This window comes from Lepeophtheirus salmonis, chromosome 13, assembly GCF_016086655.4.
Source record: "Lepeophtheirus salmonis chromosome 13, UVic_Lsal_1.4, whole genome shotgun sequence".
Taxonomy (NCBI): domain Eukaryota; kingdom Metazoa; phylum Arthropoda; class Copepoda; order Siphonostomatoida; family Caligidae; genus Lepeophtheirus; species Lepeophtheirus salmonis.
Window position 1 is genome coordinate 24,400,853 of NC_052143.2, and position 23,064 is coordinate 24,423,916.

At 32.0% G+C, this 23,064-nt stretch overlaps 2 protein-coding genes across 3 annotated transcripts; one reads left to right on the plus strand and one right to left on the minus strand.

Annotated features, from left to right (window-relative positions):
- Window positions 1-5,565: 5,565 nt before the first annotated feature.
- LOC121127600 (uncharacterized) lies at window positions 5,566-21,253 on the minus strand. 2 transcript variants are annotated; one of them, XM_040723018.2, is made up of 4 exons: window positions 21,170-21,253; window positions 9,540-9,854; window positions 6,534-7,396; window positions 5,566-6,473 (listed from the first exon to the last, which is right to left on the minus strand). In XM_040723018.2, the coding sequence occupies exons 2-4, from the start codon at window positions 9,657-9,659 to the stop codon at window positions 5,717-5,719; spliced, it is 1,740 nt and encodes a 579-aa protein (XP_040578952.1). In that variant the 5' UTR covers window positions 9,660-9,854; window positions 21,170-21,253; the 3' UTR covers window positions 5,566-5,716. The 2 variants fall into 2 exon arrangements, with proteins under 2 accessions (XP_040578952.1, XP_071748805.1); XM_071892704.1 differs by having other exon boundaries at window positions 9,540-10,003; window positions 21,170-21,248.
- Usp32 (Ubiquitin specific protease 32) lies at window positions 13,062-20,169 on the plus strand. Its single transcript, XM_040722825.2, is given in 14 exon segments — window positions 13,062-13,408; window positions 13,458-13,718; window positions 13,787-13,908; window positions 13,972-14,371; window positions 14,434-14,875; window positions 14,877-16,434; window positions 16,505-16,658; window positions 16,721-16,773; window positions 16,844-16,975; window positions 17,665-17,855; window positions 17,984-18,191; window positions 18,523-18,714; window positions 18,775-19,284; window positions 19,360-20,169. Coding segments are annotated over 14 exon segments (4,452 nt in total). The 5' UTR covers window positions 13,062-13,350; the 3' UTR covers window positions 19,531-20,169.
- Window positions 21,254-23,064: the final 1,811 nt, after the last annotated feature.

The window sequence follows — 23,064 nt, forward strand, 5'->3', positions numbered from 1 at the left end:
ATTTTGGGGGAGAATATTAATTACTGATATAAAGAGGTGAGCCTTCTACATTTAAAACAGCATTAGTGCATGAAAAATATTATAATTATATTTATTTTATGATACATTTTTAATACAATTTAACCCGTGGGCGATAATACTTATTTCAAAGTGAGAAGTTAACACCACGAGGACCTCTTAAATAATGAACAAAAAAGAAAGAGGAGCAAAAGAAATAACCGTTTTATCCTTTTCTAATTTCAATACATAGTTTTTTATTAGAAAATGTCAACTCTACTTAGAGTCTATACTTTAGCTTTCCAACTTTTTTCACCTTTCAAGATCCCCTCTCATAGACAACCATTAGAGATATGTATTGTATAATGCATATGTAAAAGTCTAAAAAATATATTGTTTCCCCTCCGCTGAAGGGACTGTGCTAATAATTTTTAGAGACGGCAAATTGAAAAAAAACCCAAAACACGGTAATATTTAGACATGTCTCCTCCCTCACGGGAAAGTTGAGCAAGACTGTCTTTGCTTAAAAATACATTATCTTATTTTTGCTAGCAATTTGCACACCACATAAATATTTTTTAGTTACTAAAGAGACTTTAAGGAAAGAGGTGATAGTGATATGAATGGGGGGGATTATTAACCTGAATACTGATATATAAAATTGTTTACTTTCCTTATGAATATCCTTTGACTCGTATTAATGTTAGAGTCGGGATTTTTGCATATAAAAATTACAATTTCATTCTAAAAATATTTCTGTGGTTAAAATAATATGAAATTTGAAAATCCCGCTCTTTTTGTAATTGCTAGATGAAAATATTTTTTTATTTATCAGAGCTGTCATCGCTATTATTTTATTCTTAAAGAGATAGCAATAGGTATAAAATAATCTCTAGTGCGTGAAAAACAAGGAGTAACTCTGAGGATTTATTATGGACTTAAAAGTGTAAGTCCTTGTTGAACTCGGAGTAGAATTGAGGATCGACATATTAGTAATTCCTGTCTATATCATTTCTAAATATAGAGTGGGGTTTGTTTTTATTTCCTTGATCTCATAGCTGCTCGTAGCTAATTTAATACAAAATCATGACATCTAGGCTGCTTTCCTTCCAAACCTTCTTCAAACTGTTTGGATAACAACAATGTTAATTTTTGGTGTGTTTCTTTTTAGCATACCGGCAGTTCATATTATTAAAATTTCTGAACATGTCACATCCCTAGTCATTTTTTGGGAACCCGGTACTTTCACCTTAAACTATTTTTTATTTTGGTACCTTTTGCCTTAAGGATATTTGCCCTTGATATAAATAAATTGGGTTTCTACGTCTTTATTGTTTATTTTTGGTTTAAAATTATGTTACTTTTGATTTTTTTAACCGAAATGGATAATGTTTATTAGTATAAAATGCTTGTTTTCGGTTGAAATAATGATAAAAGTATTATCTTGCCTCATATTATGATAGTTCCATTTAATGTGTTTTATAGTAATAAACAATACATATTTTGAGTTAAAAATTCAAAGGGAACATCAATTTCAACCAAAAATAAATTGTTGACCATATGTGAAAACATACTAACTAGCAAAATATATAATAAATAGTTAAATACCTTTTTGACGGTAACCAAAGATGGAGTTTCTAATTATGCAAAAAAAAAAAAATCCCGTAAGTCAATATTTTTCATATTTCAAACGCAAAAATGTGCTAACAACAATGTGTTATGATTTTTTCAGTACAAAACCATGCTATATGGCTTTAACAATCCTATCTGCAATGCAGTTTTTTGAAAATTTTATAAACTCTTTGTCGGCTGATAAATCGCCTTAAACGCCGTGGAATTTCTGTAGACTTATTTCCTTTATAATAAAGTTCATTAGCAGCGTATCATTGATCTTAATCATGACTGATCAAGATTAATTAATCTACCGATTATTTATACTAAAAGATCAGGATTGAATCCGGCTTTTCCAGCCAATTAAGAGTTAAGAATACATTGTTCATATGAAAGGAAAGGTGGTTGAGGCAAAAGGATTGACTATGAAAATAACTGTGATGTAACTAAGTGTAAGCTTCGATGGCAAAAAAAATATTTAAAAAGAGCAATAAGATATGTAACAAGTTTTTGGTATTGAAAAAGAAGAAAAACAATAAGCATTCTTTGAAAAAACTACTACGATAGAACCATCAAATCAACGCCAAAGGCAAGAAATCTGTGCCATGGTGTTACCATCCGCTTGTTGCAGATAACCAGATCCAAGTATGTCAGCCTTTGTACCTCTCCATACTATGTATCTCAGAGACGAGAATTGATGGATTCTTCAAGAGCAAAGTTAAGTTAGGAAACCCAAGTTGACGTAAGACACAGTAACCATCAAATAAGACTCTTGTTGATGTGTGAAGAAAAAACATGTACCTACATAAATTGTATTCAAAGAGGAGAAAGTTTTGTTGATAGCTCAATCTCCAAAACTTACAAACTATATTTAGAGTGTTGGACTCGGAGTAGAGTTGAGAATCGACATCTCAATAATTCATTTTTATATCATTGCTAGATGCAGAGTCCAATTTTAGTTTATTTGTCTCCTTTTATAACTGCTAATCCAATGAAACGTCATGATAGCTATACCACTTTCCTCCTAAACATTCTTCAAATTGTGAGAGTGAACATGTTTGTTTTCGGTTCCTTTTTTTAAATATTGTTGGATTATATTATTTTCATCATTTCAGAGTTATATATTTGAGTGTATAGTGTATATTTGTCATGTTAAAAAAAGAAACCGAAAGTTAACATGGTAACCTGACAATTTGAAGATTGTTTTGGAAGAGAGCAGCCTAGCTGTCATGACGTTTCGTTAGATCAGATACAAGTAGCTGTGACGGGGAGGGAAGAGGAAATAAACATGGATATTGGCAAAAATTATCCCGGCGTTGATCTCAATTCTACTCTAAGTCCAACAAGTACTTACAACTATAACTCCGCATCAAATCCTCAGGGTTACACTCAGTCTCTTATGAGCACACACAAATGCTCAATTTGGCTTAGAATATAACACGGGGGAACATTCATTTTGCAAAGATGAATTCAAGCCAAAAAAGGAATTTATCTTTAAGCGCAGAATCCAAAACTGATCTCCATTTTTCTCTTAGTCATCTAAATTCGGATTATAGTAATTCGGGACAATTATCGTTCAGATTCATTTTTTACCCTTAAAACAATCACCAAATTAAAAGTAGGATTAACAAAAATTGTTTAAAAGTGATTTTTATTATTAAAAAGTGTTTTTATTGATAAGGTATATTTTTTTGAACTCGATATATTTCTATTTTTAGGCTGAAAAATGATAAAAAACGACACTTTTCTTTAGACCCTTATAACTTATTCATTCACTATAAGGAATTAAATAATAATGACAAATGCTAAGAAAAATTTTGAGATCAGTTTTGAATTCTGTATTCAAAGATAAATTGGATTATTGTCTTCAATTCATTTGTAAAAAATTATTTTTGATCAAATTATTTAAAATTAACCTCAATCCAAAGATTCTGAAATAAATAATTGCAATTCTAACTTTATGAAAAAAAATATCACTTTCCTCAAAGCTCCTCAAAATTAATGTCATGCAAATAAGTTTTTTAAGTTAACCATCCGTTACTACGTGTGAAGGAGTAATTCATGAATAAACATATTCATATTCCCTTAAAACTCCCTGATCCAAAACGATATGAGCTCTTCTTTATCTTCGTGAATCAGTCCTTAATCACTAAAGAGACAGACTCCGAGGACCTATCTTCTTTGACATTACGATATAAATATGGACGAGAGCCAGTATAAACTCACCTAGGAACTCTTTCCCAAGAAACAAGAAGATTTAGGCAAGGAGACGAATAGGTAGATTCATCATAGCAAGTGTATGTTTGAACACATGAGATAGATTCCCAAATAAAAAGATTCAGTTAAACGAGAGCTTTTTTCTTTTTTTTATTATCTTAGAATGTTCAGAAGGGATTATATTATGTACCAAACTCCACCGTCCATTTGAAGACTTTATCCAAAAATTATTTTCAAAATAAGGTTGAGTAACTGCAAACTTGAATATAAAAGCCACTGATATCCTTTTAAATTAACCCATTAATTTTATTATAGTTGATTATATTACTGAACAAACTCATGACTCTTTGGTTGGATTCCAATTAGCACGTTTGATTGCATTGCACTACAACTTACTTCTATTTATGTCTTTGGGAAAGGTAAACATTTTAATGCACGAGAAGTCTAGAGACTTGTTATCTGTAGATGATCTATTTTTATAATACACGTTTCTACACATTTGACATTATTATTATAAAAAATAGGCCAACTATAACAAGTAATTAAATTATGCCCACAAAATAGAAAATAAAACTCATCCAAGACCTTTTAAATAGATATTATGGCAGCTGACAATTTTAAGCCAATCAGCGACGAGAAGAACTTCTTCTAATGAGTGTCCATCTTTTTCCCTCGAGTACTTCAAATTACTTGCTATGGCTGAAGAAAATAAAAAAAGTGCTTCGAACCCCATAATAATAAGCCTCACATCTTCTACTTGAAACTTAATAAAGCATTAAAACTTCACTTCTCCTTAAAAGAACTTATGATAAAACTTTGCAACTGAATGACGTAGTTAATTAGTATCTATTTCATCTGTTGTAGTTACATAAATGACGAATAACGACCGGTCCTAGACTTGCAAATTCTATTAAGACCGGACTGTAGTCTTCTTAGACCGATCCAACACTACCAATCACTCATCAGAGTCCCTTTTAAGAGGGGTTTAATATTTTGAAATTAATAAACTTAAGAATAAAGTAATAATATTATGATTTTTGGGCGTTTTTTAGAAAAGATACATAGAATCTTGTTTTTTTTTAAATTTTGATTTTCATTTTAAGACAATTTTCAACATGTCTTTTGATCCACAAAAATCCGGGCATTTTATGAAGTTAAAAAAATATGTGAAAAGTGGATATTTCTCGAAAAAGAGGACGATTCCACACCTTAAAGTAGCCATAAGAAGCTAATTGTTTTTGATAGCACTGAAGTCTTGAGTTTTTGGTCCAACTCTATAGATCTAGTAACCCGTCTCTTAAGGGTTGAATAGCAGAAGAGGACATTTATTTTTGGAACTTCTTAATAAAGTCCAAAACTCCAACACAATTTAGATGTACCTAATAATTGCTTAGCATTTGCCAAGCAAAAATTTCTATTTATGTCATAAGTAACATTATGTACTCGTATACAAAAACAAACAACTCTTTCTCCTTCGTGTTTGCTGCCTAGCAACAGCTTTTATTTTCTTCTAGTTCCATCTACTATTAAAAATAAGAAGTGATGGGAAAATTGTATTAGCCAGTTAATTCGTCTTGGATGAATACCTTAAATCAAAATATATAGAAGGTATTTCAAAATTTAACCATCCGTTTAATTTTTGGTTAAATTATTATTCATTATTGCAGTTTGCATTATAAATTATATCTTCCTAGGTTCCTTAATTTATTCAATTATTCAAAAACAGTAACTCGACGAATGACAGATTCATAACAAATTTTTTATTCAAATTTCTAGTAGATATAATTTTCAAATAAATTGCATAATTAGAACATTGATGAATGCACTTCATGTCACAAATAATCAAAAATACATAATATTATAGCCATCGAAATGCAAATATACAATCATACTAATCATCAAAAACAATTCTTGTTGCTTTTTTGTTAGCCAATTCTTCATCATAGTCCTTTGGTCCAAAGGATCCATAAAGTTTATGTTCCTTACGCTTGACAGACAAATCAAATTTATACATTTCTGGGGGTACATCTTGATTAGACTCTTTTAGAACATTCACTAATTCTCCAGCTCGTGCCTTATCCCCTAGATGAAAAAATGTATGAGCGATCCCTGACTTCCCTGCACGACCTGTTCGTCCTATACGATGGACATAGTCTTCAATAGTAAGAGGGAATGAGTAATTGAGGACATATTCAACATCAGGAATGTCTAATCCTCGAGCAGCAACGTCAGTTGCTATAAGTATAGGAATCTTCCCGGATTTAAAATTTTCAACAGCTTGAATTCGAGCGTCTTGCGACTTATCCCCATGAATAGTAGTGCAGTTCCACTCATGTTTGAGTGAGTTCCAGAGTCTATCCGCTTCCCTTTTGTAAAGAACAAAGATAAGGATTCTATTTTTCTTCTTATGATACTTGTTCAATAGTCCCTTTATTTTACCATCTCTACTACGCTCATCCACAACCTCAACGATTTGAGTCACAGTTTTACCGGCAGCAAGATCCTCAGAGCCAATGGTTACTTTAATTGGAGACTTGAGAAATTCATGGGCTAGTTTACGAATACTGTCTGGCCAAGTGGCACTAAACAAACAAGTTTGACGCTCTTTATGAGTTTGACCGAGAATCCGTCTAATGTCTTGTTCAAAGCTATAAAAAAATTGCAATTTAATATACATATATTCCAAATCTATTAATCCCTTATCTTACCCTTGATCCAGCATACGATCCGCCTCATCTAAAACAACATAGCTTACACCGCTTAAATCAACACAACCTTCTTCTGCTAAGTCTAATAACCTTCCTGGAGTTGCAACCAAGATTTCTACCCCAGACTTAAGGCTTTGCCTTTGCGCATATTTATTTACCCCGCCATATACACAAAGAGACTTAAACCCGATTTCTTTTCCAGCACTCTCCAAAACGACTTGAGACTGCATTGCAAGCTCTCTAGTAGGAGCCACAATCAACATGATAGGCATTGAATTAACACCCTTAACAGGACGTTGTTTTCTTTCACTAATATGAGCTAAAGCTGGGACACTAAACGCCAAAGTTTTACCGGAGCCAGTTTCTGCAATACCAATGACATCTCTGCCAGAGGCTACAACAGGCCAAGTCATAGATTGAATAGGAGTTGGAGCTTTGAAACTTTTGCAACATTTTAAACATTTTTTACCAAGAGAAGACATGTCGTCAAAGGAGAGTACAGGAACAATAGACTCGGATCCTTGACCATACACATGAATAGAGTGTTTTTTAAAGTAGTCTTTAATCTCTGAGGATGAGAGCTTCGAGTCTCCCTTTCCATCATAAAAACACTTTTTAAAGATTTCATCACCATCTTCCCTACTGAGTTTAGTCTTTTTAATAGAAGTAGAGTCAGAGTCCATTTCTTCTTCCTCCTCATCTATTTTTCGCTTATTTTTCTTCTTCTTCTTCTTTTTCTTTTGCGATTCTTCTCCATGATCTGACTCCTGCTGCTCCGTATCTTTGATAGCCTCTTTCTCCTCTGGTTCAAATTCAATCATGGGCTCATTAGCATCGACCTCTTTCTTCTCCTGATTTTTCTTCTATATAAGCAAAAGAATATAATTGAAGTAAGAGCTCTAAAAAAGCTAATTAAGTCAAAAATCTTAGTTCTTCCAAAAATTATGATGTTCAATACCTGATTGTAGTAGTATTTTACGTTTGATAACTAATACATAGTTAATTTTTTCGTATTTAAAAATATTATCTGTTTTGTTTTTCAACTTTTAGAAAATTATTTATGCTCTACTAGCAAGTTTGATGCAATCGGGGAGGAATTCAAAATATTTTGCAACTAAGTTTTAATTTCAAACATGGCCTTAAATTAAGAAAAGGGATTAGCCAATCGTGTAATAGCAGTTTCAAATAAAGAAAAAAACATTTTAAAGAGAAATAAGGTTTCTTTTATTCAAACATAGTGAGGTTGAATTAATCCTACACAACTACTGAACTCTTGACTAAGAAATTAACTTCTAACCTAAAACAAAAATCTTGATTCGTTTGCAATTTTTTTAATGCAAAAAATAGAGTTTTCATATGACGTCGGTATTGTTGATGTTATGCATTTTGAGGGCCTAAACAACCAAGATTTATAACAATAGAAACCCTTTTTTCCATTAATATTATGGAAACTAGTGAATATATTGGATGTCAAAATGGGAACAACAAATAAAAGGACTTAAACCTTAATGTCTAACAAAACTGTATTCCTCTTTTTTCTCTCTATTTTAATTAAAAGTGTGTTAGGAGTAACTAGGGCAATATTTGACGCTTTTTCAAAATCCCCTATATATTTTTTTTCTATTATAGTCATGTAGCTAGAACTTTCACAGTAGATGTTCCGTTATGCTGTGCATTAAAAATTCACTTATCTCTAATACAAAAATATATTTGAAATTAGAGGACTTTTTGAAAACCTGCAATTGCCTCATATTCTACCATACTCAGGCTAATGCTAAAGTTGTGTCAGTAAACAAGGATCTTAATTGGTTTAATGCTTTGATTGAGGTACTAATTAGGTAATAATCCGCAAACAGTACAATATGATTGATAAAATTGTAAGCTTAAAGTTCATTATTTATAAGTAAACTAACATAGCATAATATCACTATTTAAAGTGTCTCTTTAGTAGTAAACTCCTTTTGAAATCAATAAATATTAATAAGAAATATCCTAGCAGCATCATAGACAGCTTAAACAGTACATAGAGCGTGGGCATAGTGTGTTTGTTAAGCTTCATATAGGCTACACCCCCTACTTTGCAAAGTTTAATTAATCAATGCCAAAATTCTAAGTTGTGCCAGCTCTGAATGCAATCCCCACAAATTTAGGATTTGGAAGCCTCATGACAATATCAGAAACATCCTCAAAGCCATGGCCAATATTACCTCAATTAGCGTCTCATATTACCCCACTGAGTCATTCAATATATTTTATTATGTCACTAAAAAATAATAATCTTAGCAACTTAAGCACTACGTAATTCTAACACATTGTTTACTATTTAATCTTTACTTGCACTAAAATTTAATCCACTATCACAAGTACAATTAAAAAAATATACCGTTTTCAGATGGGTGTCACATTTAGCTTGAATGCCAAATGGGTGAAATATCATGTCATTTACTGTTACATGTCAAAACAAAGTAACTATAGAATGAATAGTAAAGTCTATATTAGGGTATCTCCTATTACCCAGGAGCCCATATTATTAGCCCAGTTATTTTGTTATCTATTAGAATGGAGGGAATTATATATTTTTCTTAAATTATACTACTTTTCTCGTCTCTATTCGAACAAAAACGAATTAAAATTGTACAAATTTAGACGTTCCAAAGGGACTTTTAGCACAATTACTTATTCGATTATATTTAAATATCACTGTTTATCATTGGTATGAAGTAGCATTCAGTGCAGATGATAAGTCCTTTTATATTCATAAAGCCATTTAATGAAGTTAGATCAAGATTTAATGGAAATTTCTCCATTTTATTTCATTGTAGAACAAATATGAATTTTGAGCCCAAAAGATAGCGTTTCCTTTAATTATGATACAATTTATGACGTCAGTGAAAACGTTTTATAATTAAGTATTGAACTTCATAATTTTAAAAGTAAAATGTAGGATGAATAACATAACAATGGCTAATTAGTGATTACTTTATTATAATTAAAAATTTTAATTACCTTTTTCTTTTTCTTCTTCTTACTGAGGTTATCAAGTTGTGGATCCTCCTGCTCCATCACTTCCATAGCCTCACTCTCCTCTAGTGTTTTCTTATTTTTATTAATCTTTTTCATTTTCATCGACTTTTTTCTTGGACTCCTCTCCCGTGTTTCAAAACTTCTTGTCTTTACTCTTTGGTAACACGAGGTATATACATTCGAATGTGACGTCAGATTGATCTGCAGCACATGGGCTAATATTTCTTCAATGAGTTCTAATACTATCTGGAGGAGCACAAGCTACAATCACGCAACCTGTTGTGGGAAAACGCCGAGCTAGGTCGGTGGGTGAAAAACATAATTTTTGATCATAAATTCCTCTTGGTGAACTCATATTATGAACTTTCTACAGTTATTAGGCTATGGTATTTGTCGTAGTTGTAATTTTATATCCATATCACCATTTTGGGATAAAATTTGAAATCCTAAAAAATTGTTTTTGAACAAAAAATGATGGATTGACTTATGTATAGAACTCAAAATCAAAGTAGACATATGTTAATTATTTCTTATATTATAATATTAGAGACACTAGACGATAGACGATACCACTACTACTATAGTTAGTAATGTCCAGTAATATTTGGAAGACCACCAGATAAATCACGCAACCTGGCAGGGGAAAATCTTATTTGTTTATGTTTATGAGAAACTAAGTTTTGTACAATTATACGACTGTAACATTTCATTCTAGTTGACATATTAAACCAACATGACTTGTTATTTTTATCAACCCCTCCATGTTTGGGTAATATTTGAAATTATTTTTAGAAGAGCGATGCACCCAGCACTCACTGCATAATATTTATAAGCTAATTTTGAGTAGATATTTATGAAAAGGTTTTCCAAAATAAATGTTCAAAAAATTATCTAATTAATTAATGATATAAATTGGTGAATTTTGGCTTCTTAAATAAAGTTATCAAGAGGAAATTATAGGAAACTTTATCAAAACTGTATTGATTTCCCACATCACCAATTCATGAAAATAAAATAATCAAAATAATGTAATTTTAAGTAATTACTTAAAATGATAACGAATGAATTATCGGGGATATGAAGTGTCAAAAAGATTATGTGAATTAAGTATTTAATGTACAAAGCTTATAATAGTTTCCCTACAGTAATTTCTCATCAAAATTCAAAAGGGATGTTTTTTGCACAGTAGATTACGTGATTTGAGCTGGTGCTTCTCCTGATAGTATTATAATTTATAATAACTTATTAAGTTATTACTTAAAGGATTCAATGGGATTGAGACTTTTAGTTCCTCTGATCTGGAAAATATTTTAATTGCAAGAGCATTTGGAAGGTCAAAAGTGATAAATTATAATTAATCCACTCTAATATAACAATTAATTATTGTTAATGGAGATATAAATATGATTATAATACAGTAATGTTGCATACATACAATAAAATGCAAAATGAATCACTTTACAAGAGAATAGGGGGATTACATTATGTCAATTTTTGATATTTATTATTTAACGTAAACAACCTGATTTCATTCCATAATGATGACTTTGTATCAATTATGCTTTAATTTGATCATTTTATTGCTCAACAGAATAAATGCAAATTTATTCCGTTGAGATTGTTACGAAATGACAACTACTTAATGTAATATTAATATATTTAACTCAGTAATGTAAGTAAATCTTCTGAAGTTATAGAGAAACTATTTTGTTAACTAGAACTTTGTCACAGTTTTAACAATATGTATATCTAAAGATAAGATTAAGGACACTAATGTATATGCTACATAAGTCAAAACGTGACTTAAGACATTTTTCTATATTATATTATTTAATTATGTATCTATTTACGTATTTAACCTAGAGTTGTGTATAATTTGTTTTTATCATAAATGGAAGTTAATAAAAAAAAGACAATTCTCTATTCTATGCAATAATAATCATTAGTATGTAAAATGAAACAAATATCCTAGTAATGACTGAAAGACAGTTAACTATATCCTTTTTCGACTTCAATTTTATCCTCAGATATCATTCAACGAAATTAATTTATCCATTAAGTAATACCCGCTTTTAAATAAAATGTCAACTTGTTTTTGAAATATTTCTATATTAATATTCTCCTCAAAACGATTTAAATTACATACTCGGGCACAATCGATATATCAACTGATTTTAAACAGCTTAAAATTAATCAGTAATTAGCGAAAGTTGCTGATTATAATTTACTTTAAAAAATCTAATTTTTTAAAATAAAAAAACGAAATCGACAATTTCCACGCCAAAAGCAAAATAAGATTAATAGTTTTTCATTTCTTAACCATTCAAAACCTAGACGTGTTCGCTAGAGGCATTTCTGAAGGGTTTTCCATTGTTAATTAATATTTTTGACAATTTTTAATGACAATCAATGTAATTAAAGATATGTAACATAACTTTTAATTGCAAACACGTATAGAATCATATGTCTGACCACACTGACCATCAATAAAATATAATTGAACTATATAAAAATCTTCCAAAGAAAAATGTAAAGGGTAATTTAAAAAAAAAGTTTAAAAAATAAGCCAATTTAATGTTGATCGGTTTTCAACTCCTAACTAATTTATATTGGTCGAAAAAAAAAATCTATATCAGTCGAGTTGTATTAGTTCACTAAACATTTATTATGGAAATGACCAGATATAATGAGAGATAATGAAGATTCTTAATCTGAAAGAGGAGCTTGGATGCTTCTTCATTTTTAAGGCGAAAAAATCGCAAGTCTTTAAATTGTTACTAATCATACATACATACAATTTCATACTATGCTCATTTAACAAGTCGCTGAATCTATTTATATCAAAGAGACATCACATTATAATATATTTATTTGAATCATGTATTTATCTTGGAATGATGCCCATTTGATAAGATCCAAATACTTATTTTAATCTGTGTCCGTGTGATTTGAACTGCAATAGAGTAAGACATAAAAGAAGTGGATTTGAAACAATGAGATCTCTCCGACAATCGATAAATAATTAATAGTACTAATAAGAGACCCATATCTATGATTTAATTTAAAAAATAATTTCCCAGCTAAATGCCACTACATTAACTCTAATACGTAATATTTCCTTGTGTATATATATAAATCAAAAAGGTACAAGGGCAAAGTCTTAAAAGAAAATTTTTCTTTGTACCCATGATTACTAATTTATTTTTAAGTGAATTCATCCTAAATGTTAGTAATCGTGATTGTTCGATGATTTCAACGTGAGATATTAATTATTATTTATAAAGTACCCCCAATTGACATTGACGTTGAATAAATCGTAAATAATTTCTATGTTAATATAATTCATCTCTCTAGATGTCATGGCAAAATTTACATCATCCCTAATTATATGAATAAATAAAGGTAGGTAATAAATGCGAGACACCAAAGAGAGTACTATTTTAGCTAGAAGTAGGAGATATTGAAAGAGAGAGAAGGGTTTAAGAACAAGGTAGAATGACGTCATGGCGAATTAAAATATAGGTTTGAATGAAGAAGAAGTGAGTCCCATATGAGGAGGGATAAGACAGATAAATAGAGTCATGATCACTGCTCTTCTAGTTTCAACATTTGTTTCTCTCTATCTTGTATATTTAATATTTACTATTTAGTACTAAAGTGAATTTCAAAATAAAATGATAAAATAAAAGATGAATATGCTGCGCGCGGAGAAGAGGACTGGTAATGGACTTGATTCGGGAGTAGTGGAATGAGCAGTTGTCTAATTATTGAGAGATTCTACTAATTACTAAATATGGGGGGTAAAGAGTCGAAGCAGTTTCCGTTGAGTAGTGAAGAGGCTCTCAAAAGAGGTGAGGAAGATTCCGTTGTATTCCCAGTATCTGATTCTCTTCTTTTCAGTGACGGAGGGGGAAAAAAGAAGACTTCAAGATGCTTTTCGGAGGCTCTCTTCACGCTCCAACGTGAGCGGTTTAATTAGCAAATACAACTTTGTGATGGACGTCCTTGGTGATATCGTGCCCTCCAAACTTGCGGATCGGATTTATACTCTTGCTGTCTGGTCTTCAAGTTCCTCTGCGAACGCTAAAGGACTTAATTTTAGAGAAATCCTCTCCCTTTTAGTCTTAATTACTCGTGGAACGCGAGAAGAGAAAATCAAAAGTAATGTCCGAATAGTTGTTACTTAGTCATTTGTGCCTATTTTGATTGCTTCCTCCATTTCCTTGTAGTGATGTTTGGTCTATTGACGTCCAGCAATGGAGTTTGTATAGAAAAGTCCGAGATGTTTCGTCTTGTCAGAGAATGGGAAAGGGACTGCCTTCCCCATGAGCTTCAACACCTCTTTGCTGAAGTAAGCCACATATTTTCTATTATCCCTTCGTAAATTAAATTCATCCTCCAATTCATGGTTCAGAGTGAAAAAGTGTCATATGATCGATTTCTAATTTGGGTTGAGAATTATCCGGACTGCTTAGGGTTGTCCAAGTGGTTATTGACACCCACAGATCATTTCTCTCTCGTTAATAAGCTGGATACTCCTACCTTTTATCAAACATTGGCTGGCGTCACTCATCTTGATGAAGAAGAAATAGTTGAATTAGAAAAAAGATTTTGGACCTTGACGGGCTCTTCTCATTCGGGACAGATAGATCTAAATCTTGTCAAAAATATTGTTTCACCTCCTCTTCCTGATGATTTAGCAGCACCTTTTTTTCATGCTTTAGATGAAAACGAAGATGGACACATTGATTTGAAAGAATTGTCTTGTGGAGTGTCGGCTGCATGTCGAGGTCCAGAACTGGAACGCCAGAAATGTACGATGTATTTTATATGATTATAACGCAATTAAGTCATCACAAATATTTTTTTTTTTCAGTTGTTTTTAAAATGTTCGATCTTAATCGAGACGGAGTTTTAAATGAAGATGAGTTTAACTCGATGATAACATTGGTCAATGAAGTTTACCTTCAATTAAATAAGAACGATGGAAATTCCTTTGTGACCAAGAATTACGGCAAAGGAACTCATTTAACCCTTCAAGAGTTTCTTGTATGGACAACATCCTGTGAGAGTGGGCATATGAAAGAGTTTTCTAAGCTCTTATACCAATTATGCCATGTTTGTCTGGGACTCAAACCTTTAACTAGGAGTAATGAAGGCGATATTGTGAGAGGTTGGATTGAAAGAGAGGAAAAACTACCACACTCTTCAGGTTCGATTTGGAATTTGGTATCAATGAACTGGTGGAGTAATTGGCATTCTTATGTCAATTTTCATCCTCATTTGACACCCAAACTCTTAAATAAGTCAAAAAAAATTAAATGCTGTTGCATCAAATCATTCTCAAGGGGTTGTAGCTACAGGTTATTCCTCAATATCAGATATAAATTCTGGATCCACAACATCACTAAGCTCTTTGTCGTCCAAGAAATCTATTGATGAGTCTAATATTACATCCTCAGCCAATGCTCTCCCACGTCCTGGCCATATAGACAATTCGAACTTGACCATTCCTTCTCCCTATCGTATTAGTAGTCTTACTGGAGAAGGGGCTAGACTCAAACCTAAAATTCAACAAGGAAAGGACTTTGAACTTGTCCCTAAGAGATTATGGGAGGCGTTGATTCTTTGGTATGGAGATGCCGGGGTAATGTCTCTTCCTCGTCAAACCATTCTTAATTCTAATGGAGTATTCGAAGTTGAGTTGTATCCCATAGCCGTCAAAATAATGAAGCATCAAGTCGTTCCTAGACCACCTCAAATTCCTACTGTTGTTGGAGGATACTCGGCTGCAGCTATACATGCGGCTGGAAATCTACCAACTACTACACGTCGTTATATTGCAAATCAAGCTGTCTTTTCCAGACGTACTACTATAAATCAGATCAGTGACTTTTTATCTTCTCGACTTGTCATCAAGATGGAAGATATGAGACTCTGGTTTTATAGAGATGACCTAAACATGAAACAGTTATCAGAGAACGAATGTCGTACATTAGAGGATCTTGGCTTTCGTGATGATGATGGTATCCTGGTTGAAGTGAGAAGTCGTGATGGAACTTGGCCTGAAGAGATTTCTTCTTTGATGAGTGGTGGTAATAAAAATAATTTTAATAATAACAATAACAATATCAGTGGCATTAAGGGTGTCACTGGTCTCAACAATCTCGGGAATACATGCTACATGAATGCTGCGATTCAGTGTGTTGCACATACTCAAATTCTTTACAAATATTTTAACAACAACTGTCATCTATTTGAGCTGAATCGAACCAATCCTCTGGGCATGAAGGGACATATAGCTAAAAGATTTGGTGATCTTGTTCGAGATATGTGGTCTGGAGAAGCTAGAACTATAGCTCCTATCAAACTTAGATGGACGATAGGTCGTTATCGTCAACATTTTAGTGGTTTTCAACAGCAAGATTCTCAGGAACTGTTAGCTTTTTTACTTGATGGTCTTCATGAAGATCTAAATAGAGTGACTGAAAAATCTTATTTTGAATTGAAAGATTCTGATGGTAGACCTGATGATGAGGTTGCTGCTGAAGCGTGGGAGAGCCACTCTGCAAGGAATAAGTCTATCATTGTCGATTTATTTCATGGCCAACTTAAATCAAAAGTGACTTGTAAAGTATGTGGTCATGAAAGTGTAAGGTTCGATCCCTTCACATATTTATCATTACCTTTGCCAATGGAGAGCTCTGTTCATATTGAAGTGATTGTTATTCGCCAAAACGGAAGCATACCAACTAAATATGGACTTACTTTAGATATGGATTCAAAATATACTGCTATTCGTAATCATTTAACTAAACTATGCCGGATACCGGCAGAAAATTTGATTCTAGTCGATGTAGTCAATGCTCAATTCAGAGTAAGTCATTTTTCTGCATCATTAAATTTTTTTTGTAGTTACAAAGTTGTGGTTTATTTGTTCAACATAGGTGCCTCCGAGTGAGGAGCAAAAAGTTAAAAATATGAATGGAACTTGCATATTTGCATACGAATTTAAAGCACGTCCTGAATCGAAATTAAGTCATGTTACTACTACTGGAAATACTCAGACCTTTTCAGATATTCAAAGATCGCGTTGTACACGTAATATATTTTAATGCTTCATATTTCTTCTAATAATACTTATTTGTATTTCTAAATAATAGAGGCGAATGATCGTTTGAATGAAGGAGCCAATGGACATGTTAAGGGAATTGAGGTATGTGCAATTTTAACAGTCATCATCACAATTGTTTAAACTTAAATGTTATAATTTATTTTCTATAAAGGAAAAGAGTAAACAAGAGATTCAACTTGAGGGAAATGGATCCATCAAGTCAAATTCAGTTTTTCCTCTGGATCTATCAAAAGATTTGGGAGATTGCCAACGTGGGATAATTGTTGGTTTGAACAGGAAGATGGTAAGTAAAACATATTACGTTGTTGGTTTGTGGATAATCTATTTAGTGAAAGATTATATCTAACATATGTATCAGCTGAAGTCATTAGCACTTCAAAAAGGTTAATTTAAGTTTTTATGGCCTGCTGTAATTATAAATACATACTCAGCAAATGAAAAAAAAATCTATTTTAACTATTTAGTATAGTGTCCCATGCTTTTTATACCTACCTAGATACATTGTCTAGTAGGAACTTTTTAATGTAAATTCGGTTTTTTTTGTTGATAAATTGAAGTAGTTTCTTATAAATTATATACTAACGAAAGGATTTTAAATAGGGATTGCATGAGATAGTAAGTCATTTTGTAGCTACAAATTACAATTTAGGACCTATTAATTATTATTGAAATAAATATTATTCATCTATGAATTCTGATATAAGCTAAAATAGTTTAATTAAGAACTGATGACTAAGAAGAATGACAAGTTATCTAAAGTAGGAGAAAATACAGTTTTCGTTTAAGTCAACAAATTCAGTAAATACTGAGTATCATGTTGAACCATATGAATGGAGAAATACACTTAGTTATTTGTCAATGATTCAAAAAGTCACTTATAATCCTATTGTTGTAGTTTTTGGGTTCCCTATCTCTCTTGAAATCCTTTTATTTGATGTAGAATTGATTGATTGATTGCTTTCCGTACCTTAGATTCCTCAAGAGTCCTATTTCCTTTCAACCCAAAAATACCAACCTGTGTTATTTGGACTTCCTTTGATAATAAATTGTGATGAAAAAACCAGTTACCAAGACCTATACAAATCTGTTTGGACACAAGTTTCAAGACTCGTTTCACCTCTCCCACCCAGAGAAACAACTACTCAAAACCATGCATTAGACTGGTAAGCAAGCTTGTTTGCGAAATAATTAATATTTATTATACTCACTTTTTCCTGTTCTTCATTTTCAAATAATAACTTATTAGTTTAAAATTTATTCACTACCCTAATATTTGAATTTTATTTTTTAGCGACGATAGTTTAAAGTATGAGTATCCTTTTGTTCTCAAAGTCGTCCAAAAAGGGGGATCCTGGTGTCATTGGTGCCCTTGGCATCGATTTTGCCGGGGCTGTGTAATTCCGTGTAATACTAAAGAATACTCCTTTGCCTCTTCATTCATTGCAATTGATTGGGATCAAACTGCTTTGCATCTTCGATACAGATCAACTCAAGAAAAGGTATAATATGTTTAGTTCAATTATACTGTAAGGCAATCGCCGTTCCTTTGTCTCTCTTAGTTTAATTTGAGTAACCAAACGAAATTATTTTTTTAAACCCAATTTCACGCTCCATATTTTTTAATCTTTATATGATTATCCTACTCTTTTGACTGGATTCAATGTAAGTAAGAGAGAAGGAAATAAGAGAAGTTAGGTTACAATGACATAGGTACATGATATGATGTTTTATATTCGGTTTAGGATAATAAAATATGAGCTACATACTAATAATTTATATTCCTTATAGTGAAGGATTTTTTTATTAACAATAATTTATAATCATTTTCAGGTATACGATGAAGATTATAGTGTACAGGAATCATTAAAAAGAGCTACAGAACCTATTACGCTGGGTAAATGTCTTCAAGCTTTTACTAGGGAAGAACAACTGGGTTCAGAAGAAAAATATTATTGTTCCATTTGCGAGACACATCAATTGGCTGCTAAAAAGCTTCAAATTTGGAAACTACCTCCCATACTTGTTCGTATTTTATATTTAGAATATCATCTTGACAGAGGTTTATTTATACATATATTACAGATAGTCCATCTCAAGAGATTTCATTATTTGAATGGTCGATGGATAAAGTCGCATAAAATAGTGGAGTTTCCTTCAAAGGAATTTGAGCCCTTAGATTATTTAGCCGCTGTTCCATCGATGACACTCAAACGCTTTAAGCATCTCAAATTAAGCAATAGTACTCCTGATTCCCCCTTACAGACTCTACAGTGTAACGGAAATCTAAGTGGTAGTGGAAGCATCGACTATGATGATGACGACGTCTTTGAAACTACAGATGAACCTCAAAACACCACTGTTTACAACCGTCGAACTCGACAAGAGTCTACATCATTAAATATGCTTCCCGTCATTGATGACAATCTAAGGGATTTTCATCAGCACAGGTTGATGGATGGTTCTGAGCCCCTGGATATTAAGTACAATATGTATGGAATGGTTTGTCACTCGGGTGTTTTGGGAGGTGGACATTATACATCATATACCAAACATTCCAATAAGTGGTACTTAAATAATGACAGTACTTGTAAGGTAAGTAATGATGAATCCCTCATCTCATCCCATTCTTGCTATAGGTGCTTTATCATTACTCTTCATTGATTTCAGGAAGTGCAAGAAAGCCAAATCGATAAATCTAGTGCCTATATGCTATTTTATGAGAGAGAATCCTTATCCTCAGAAAATTATCTCCCAAAAATTTCGGGACCTCTTCCAAGTACTCAGGATCTAGATGATGAATTGGATATTGACTTTAAAAAACAGTGTTCCTTGATGTAGTAGTAGCAATTTAACTATCGGCGTAAATAAAAGGACATTCACTATTATTATTTTTAATTATAAACTAGGACAATTCTCTCCTCGAAAATGTTGATGTTATTCAAAATAATACAAACATATTTATGTAGTATATGTATACTTGGGGTTTTTATGAAGAATAATTTTGAAATGATTTATTGTTTTATTATATTGATATATACATATTCTATTCATCCTTCGAGTTTCTTCCTTTCTGGGTAACAGTTTCTTTTATTTTGCACTGGCCATTATTATTTAAAAGAAGATGCGAAAAAAGTGTATGATGAATAAAATAACAAGTAATAAATATATTAACATATTAGTGATATTTATATGGCGAATTATTTGTTCTAGTTATATGTAATTGTTGCTCTACATATATAATACTCTAATGTTTGTAAAGCAGAGCTCTTGGTCCTATCTTCTAATTCTTTCTTTTTTCTCATTACTTTTATATAATATGAAAAAAATAATTCTTTGTTTTGTATTACCTACGCTTGTTTTCTTTGTAAAAGTGTTTTTTTAATTTATTTTTAAAAGTTCGTTTTTTTAACAATTGTTAAATGATAAAAATAGAAAAGTCGTGATTGAAAAATAAAATATAGATTTGCTTTGAATTAATCCCGTTCCATGATAATATTAATGTACATCTTTATTTCTTATGTATCTTGTAATTTAGTGGTAGACTCCACATTAACAATACATTTAATCAGTATGAACAAAATACTCTCAATTTGACTATATGTAAACTGAGGGAGTAGAAAGTTATGATATACTAAATTATATATAATGTTATACTGTAGCCTCTTAGCATAAAAATCAGGTTTCCCCAAACACCAGTTCGTTAAGAACGTTTGGATTTTCATATTTTTAGTCATCAGTCGAAAGATATTTCATTTTTAAAAGTGACATCTCTCATGACTAGATGACTAATGAATGTGTCAGCACCTATTTTCTAAAATGAAATTTGCAATTCAGGGTTGTCGAAGCGGTGTTTAATATGGGAAGGGATACAGAGGAGACCAAGGTTAATAGAAATACATACCAAAATGCATGTTTTACTGATGATTCACTTCCACCACACTTAAATATTGACGTCATAGACTTTGAGTGGTTGCATATTTTGCCAAAATCTGCCTGTCTTACCCAGCAATCAGTACGATACATCAAATTGAAAATTCTAAGAGGCCGATTACATGATTTACTTTTTATCTGTCTATTAACGATGGAGTAGACAAGGATTTTTATTTACTACCTATTAAACTAAAGGCTATTTCGACAAAATACTGTTCATAAAACGGACCAAGAAGTTAACAGCTAAAGGCAAGGGAACAGTCTTTGCATACCTTATCACCTCCATATATATCTTCCTCTACTGGGAATGGGGGTATTTAACTTGTATAATCATTAAATATAATATAAGCCTAAAAAATATATTATGAAATTGGAAATATGACCGACCATTGCATCATTAAAGTTTAAAACAGATACAAAAAATGTCTGTATACAAAAACGCTCCGTGGCACAAAAAAGGTTATGGACTCCTTTATTAGATCATGTATTATCGGGAGGAGGTTTTGTGTGCAACTTGCAAATGTTTTATATCGAAAATATTTATTACCTGAAATAAATCTTCTTAAAGCTTTCTTTCTGGATTGATTTAGGAAATTATACATAATTCACAGTTCACACAATTATGGAGACTAGCGATAAAAAAAATTCTAAACAAGGAATGATTACATAAGGGAATTATACAACTGATTATTGAACAAAACAGTTAAAGAGTCCATTTGATACAGCACTGTTGTTGTGTAAGAGTACTTACTGTTAAGAGTTTATCTACTAGTGTAGTTTGTTCTAAGCTTTTCGTATTGTTGGCCCAAAGGACAAGTTATAAGTAGAAACTGATCTGCAGATTATAACCAAAGATCAATAATCATTTTTTAACAGTTTATCTTTTTGCTATGTTGAAATTAACTAGGAATTGAAATCCGCCTTGAAAAGTATAAACCATAACAAGGTTAAGTTAATATAGGCATTCAATTTATCCTAATTAATCCCAATACCATTTTCTCAAGGTAGTAATCAAATACAGAAGTGAATTTTTCTAGTTACGCCACTATATAAATTAAGCTCATGTGACACACCTCAAAGAACCAAAGTAATGTTTGTTACTTGACACGATTATGATAGAAAATTGAATTTTGAGGCCTATGACGCTAGTTCTTAGTTCTTTTACGTTCAATCGTTAATTTGTTTAACCGAAGAAACAAAAAAAACAACATTCATGCAAATTGTTGTCTAATGATAGACCCTAGGGCAGAGAATTGGATCCCTAAATATGTTAGACTAGACTATGGAACAATATGACGTGTTTATATTGTTTCTAGATACTTTTTTTATATCTGGAAAAAAACCATTTGAATTGTTGATACAATCAAAACAAATTCATATTATATGTATTCGTACGAGTAGTATCAGGAGCGTCTGCAGGGAGGTGTTGGAGGGGCTGTAGCCCCCCCCCCTCCCCCCAAATGGAGAGAATTTTAAAAAAATTACTTCTATGAAAAAAAAAATTGCTCCAAAATCAATTTAAGGATTTTTTTCTAAACATAAAAAAATAATCCTGTGGACGCCACTGCGTATACACTGAATTATATAATCAGTTTATTTTTAGTGTAAAATGATTATATATATATGAAGTATAAAGCTTTCCAAAATTGGTGTAAAAAAGATAAAATTCAATACATTCTTCAGTATCTCACTACAACCAAAGTGAAAAGGTGGAGCAGGCGGCCAGAAAAGTCCTAATAAGACCCTTTTTTCATCATCAAAGCATAACTATTATACCAAAAATGAGTTTAGAACACAAACATTTTTAAATTGTTACCAGTAGATCCAAAAACGTGACACTCTATTGCAGTAGTTCCCAAAGTGGGGGTCGCTACCCCAGTGGGAAGTTGCAGGCTACAACAGAGGGAGAAATGTATTTCAAGTTACCTTGGAATGTACAGGGTTCGGAAGCAAAACGTGGACTTTTAATAAATGCTAATTATGTAATTAAAATAGAGAGGTTTTTTGATTTTTTCCTGCATATTCCGAATCTCCTGTCCTTCCTGCATACGTAAACAATAATACACATTTCTCAAATCTTTCATCATGAGTGAGCAAGAAGCAAAGAGGAAAAGGATCTCAGACCTTCTGGATGCCAAAATTGAGATGGCAGATATTATGAACATTGTGAAGTACTCCAGACGCCTCATTTTCAAGGTGGCCAAGATGAAAAAATGATGGAAAATACATCTCAAGGAAAGAAGGAATTGGAGGACACTACTTGAAAAGTGATTCTGAGTTTCTGGGGGACCTGAAGAAGAAGATCAAGGAAGACCCCACAAAAACCATGAATCGCCTCTCTAACGAGTTTGACGTGGACGAGGGGACACTCAGGAGGGCTTTGAAAGAGGACTTGGAGTTGTCCTCTTACACAAAGACCCCACTCCACCTGTTGACGGACAC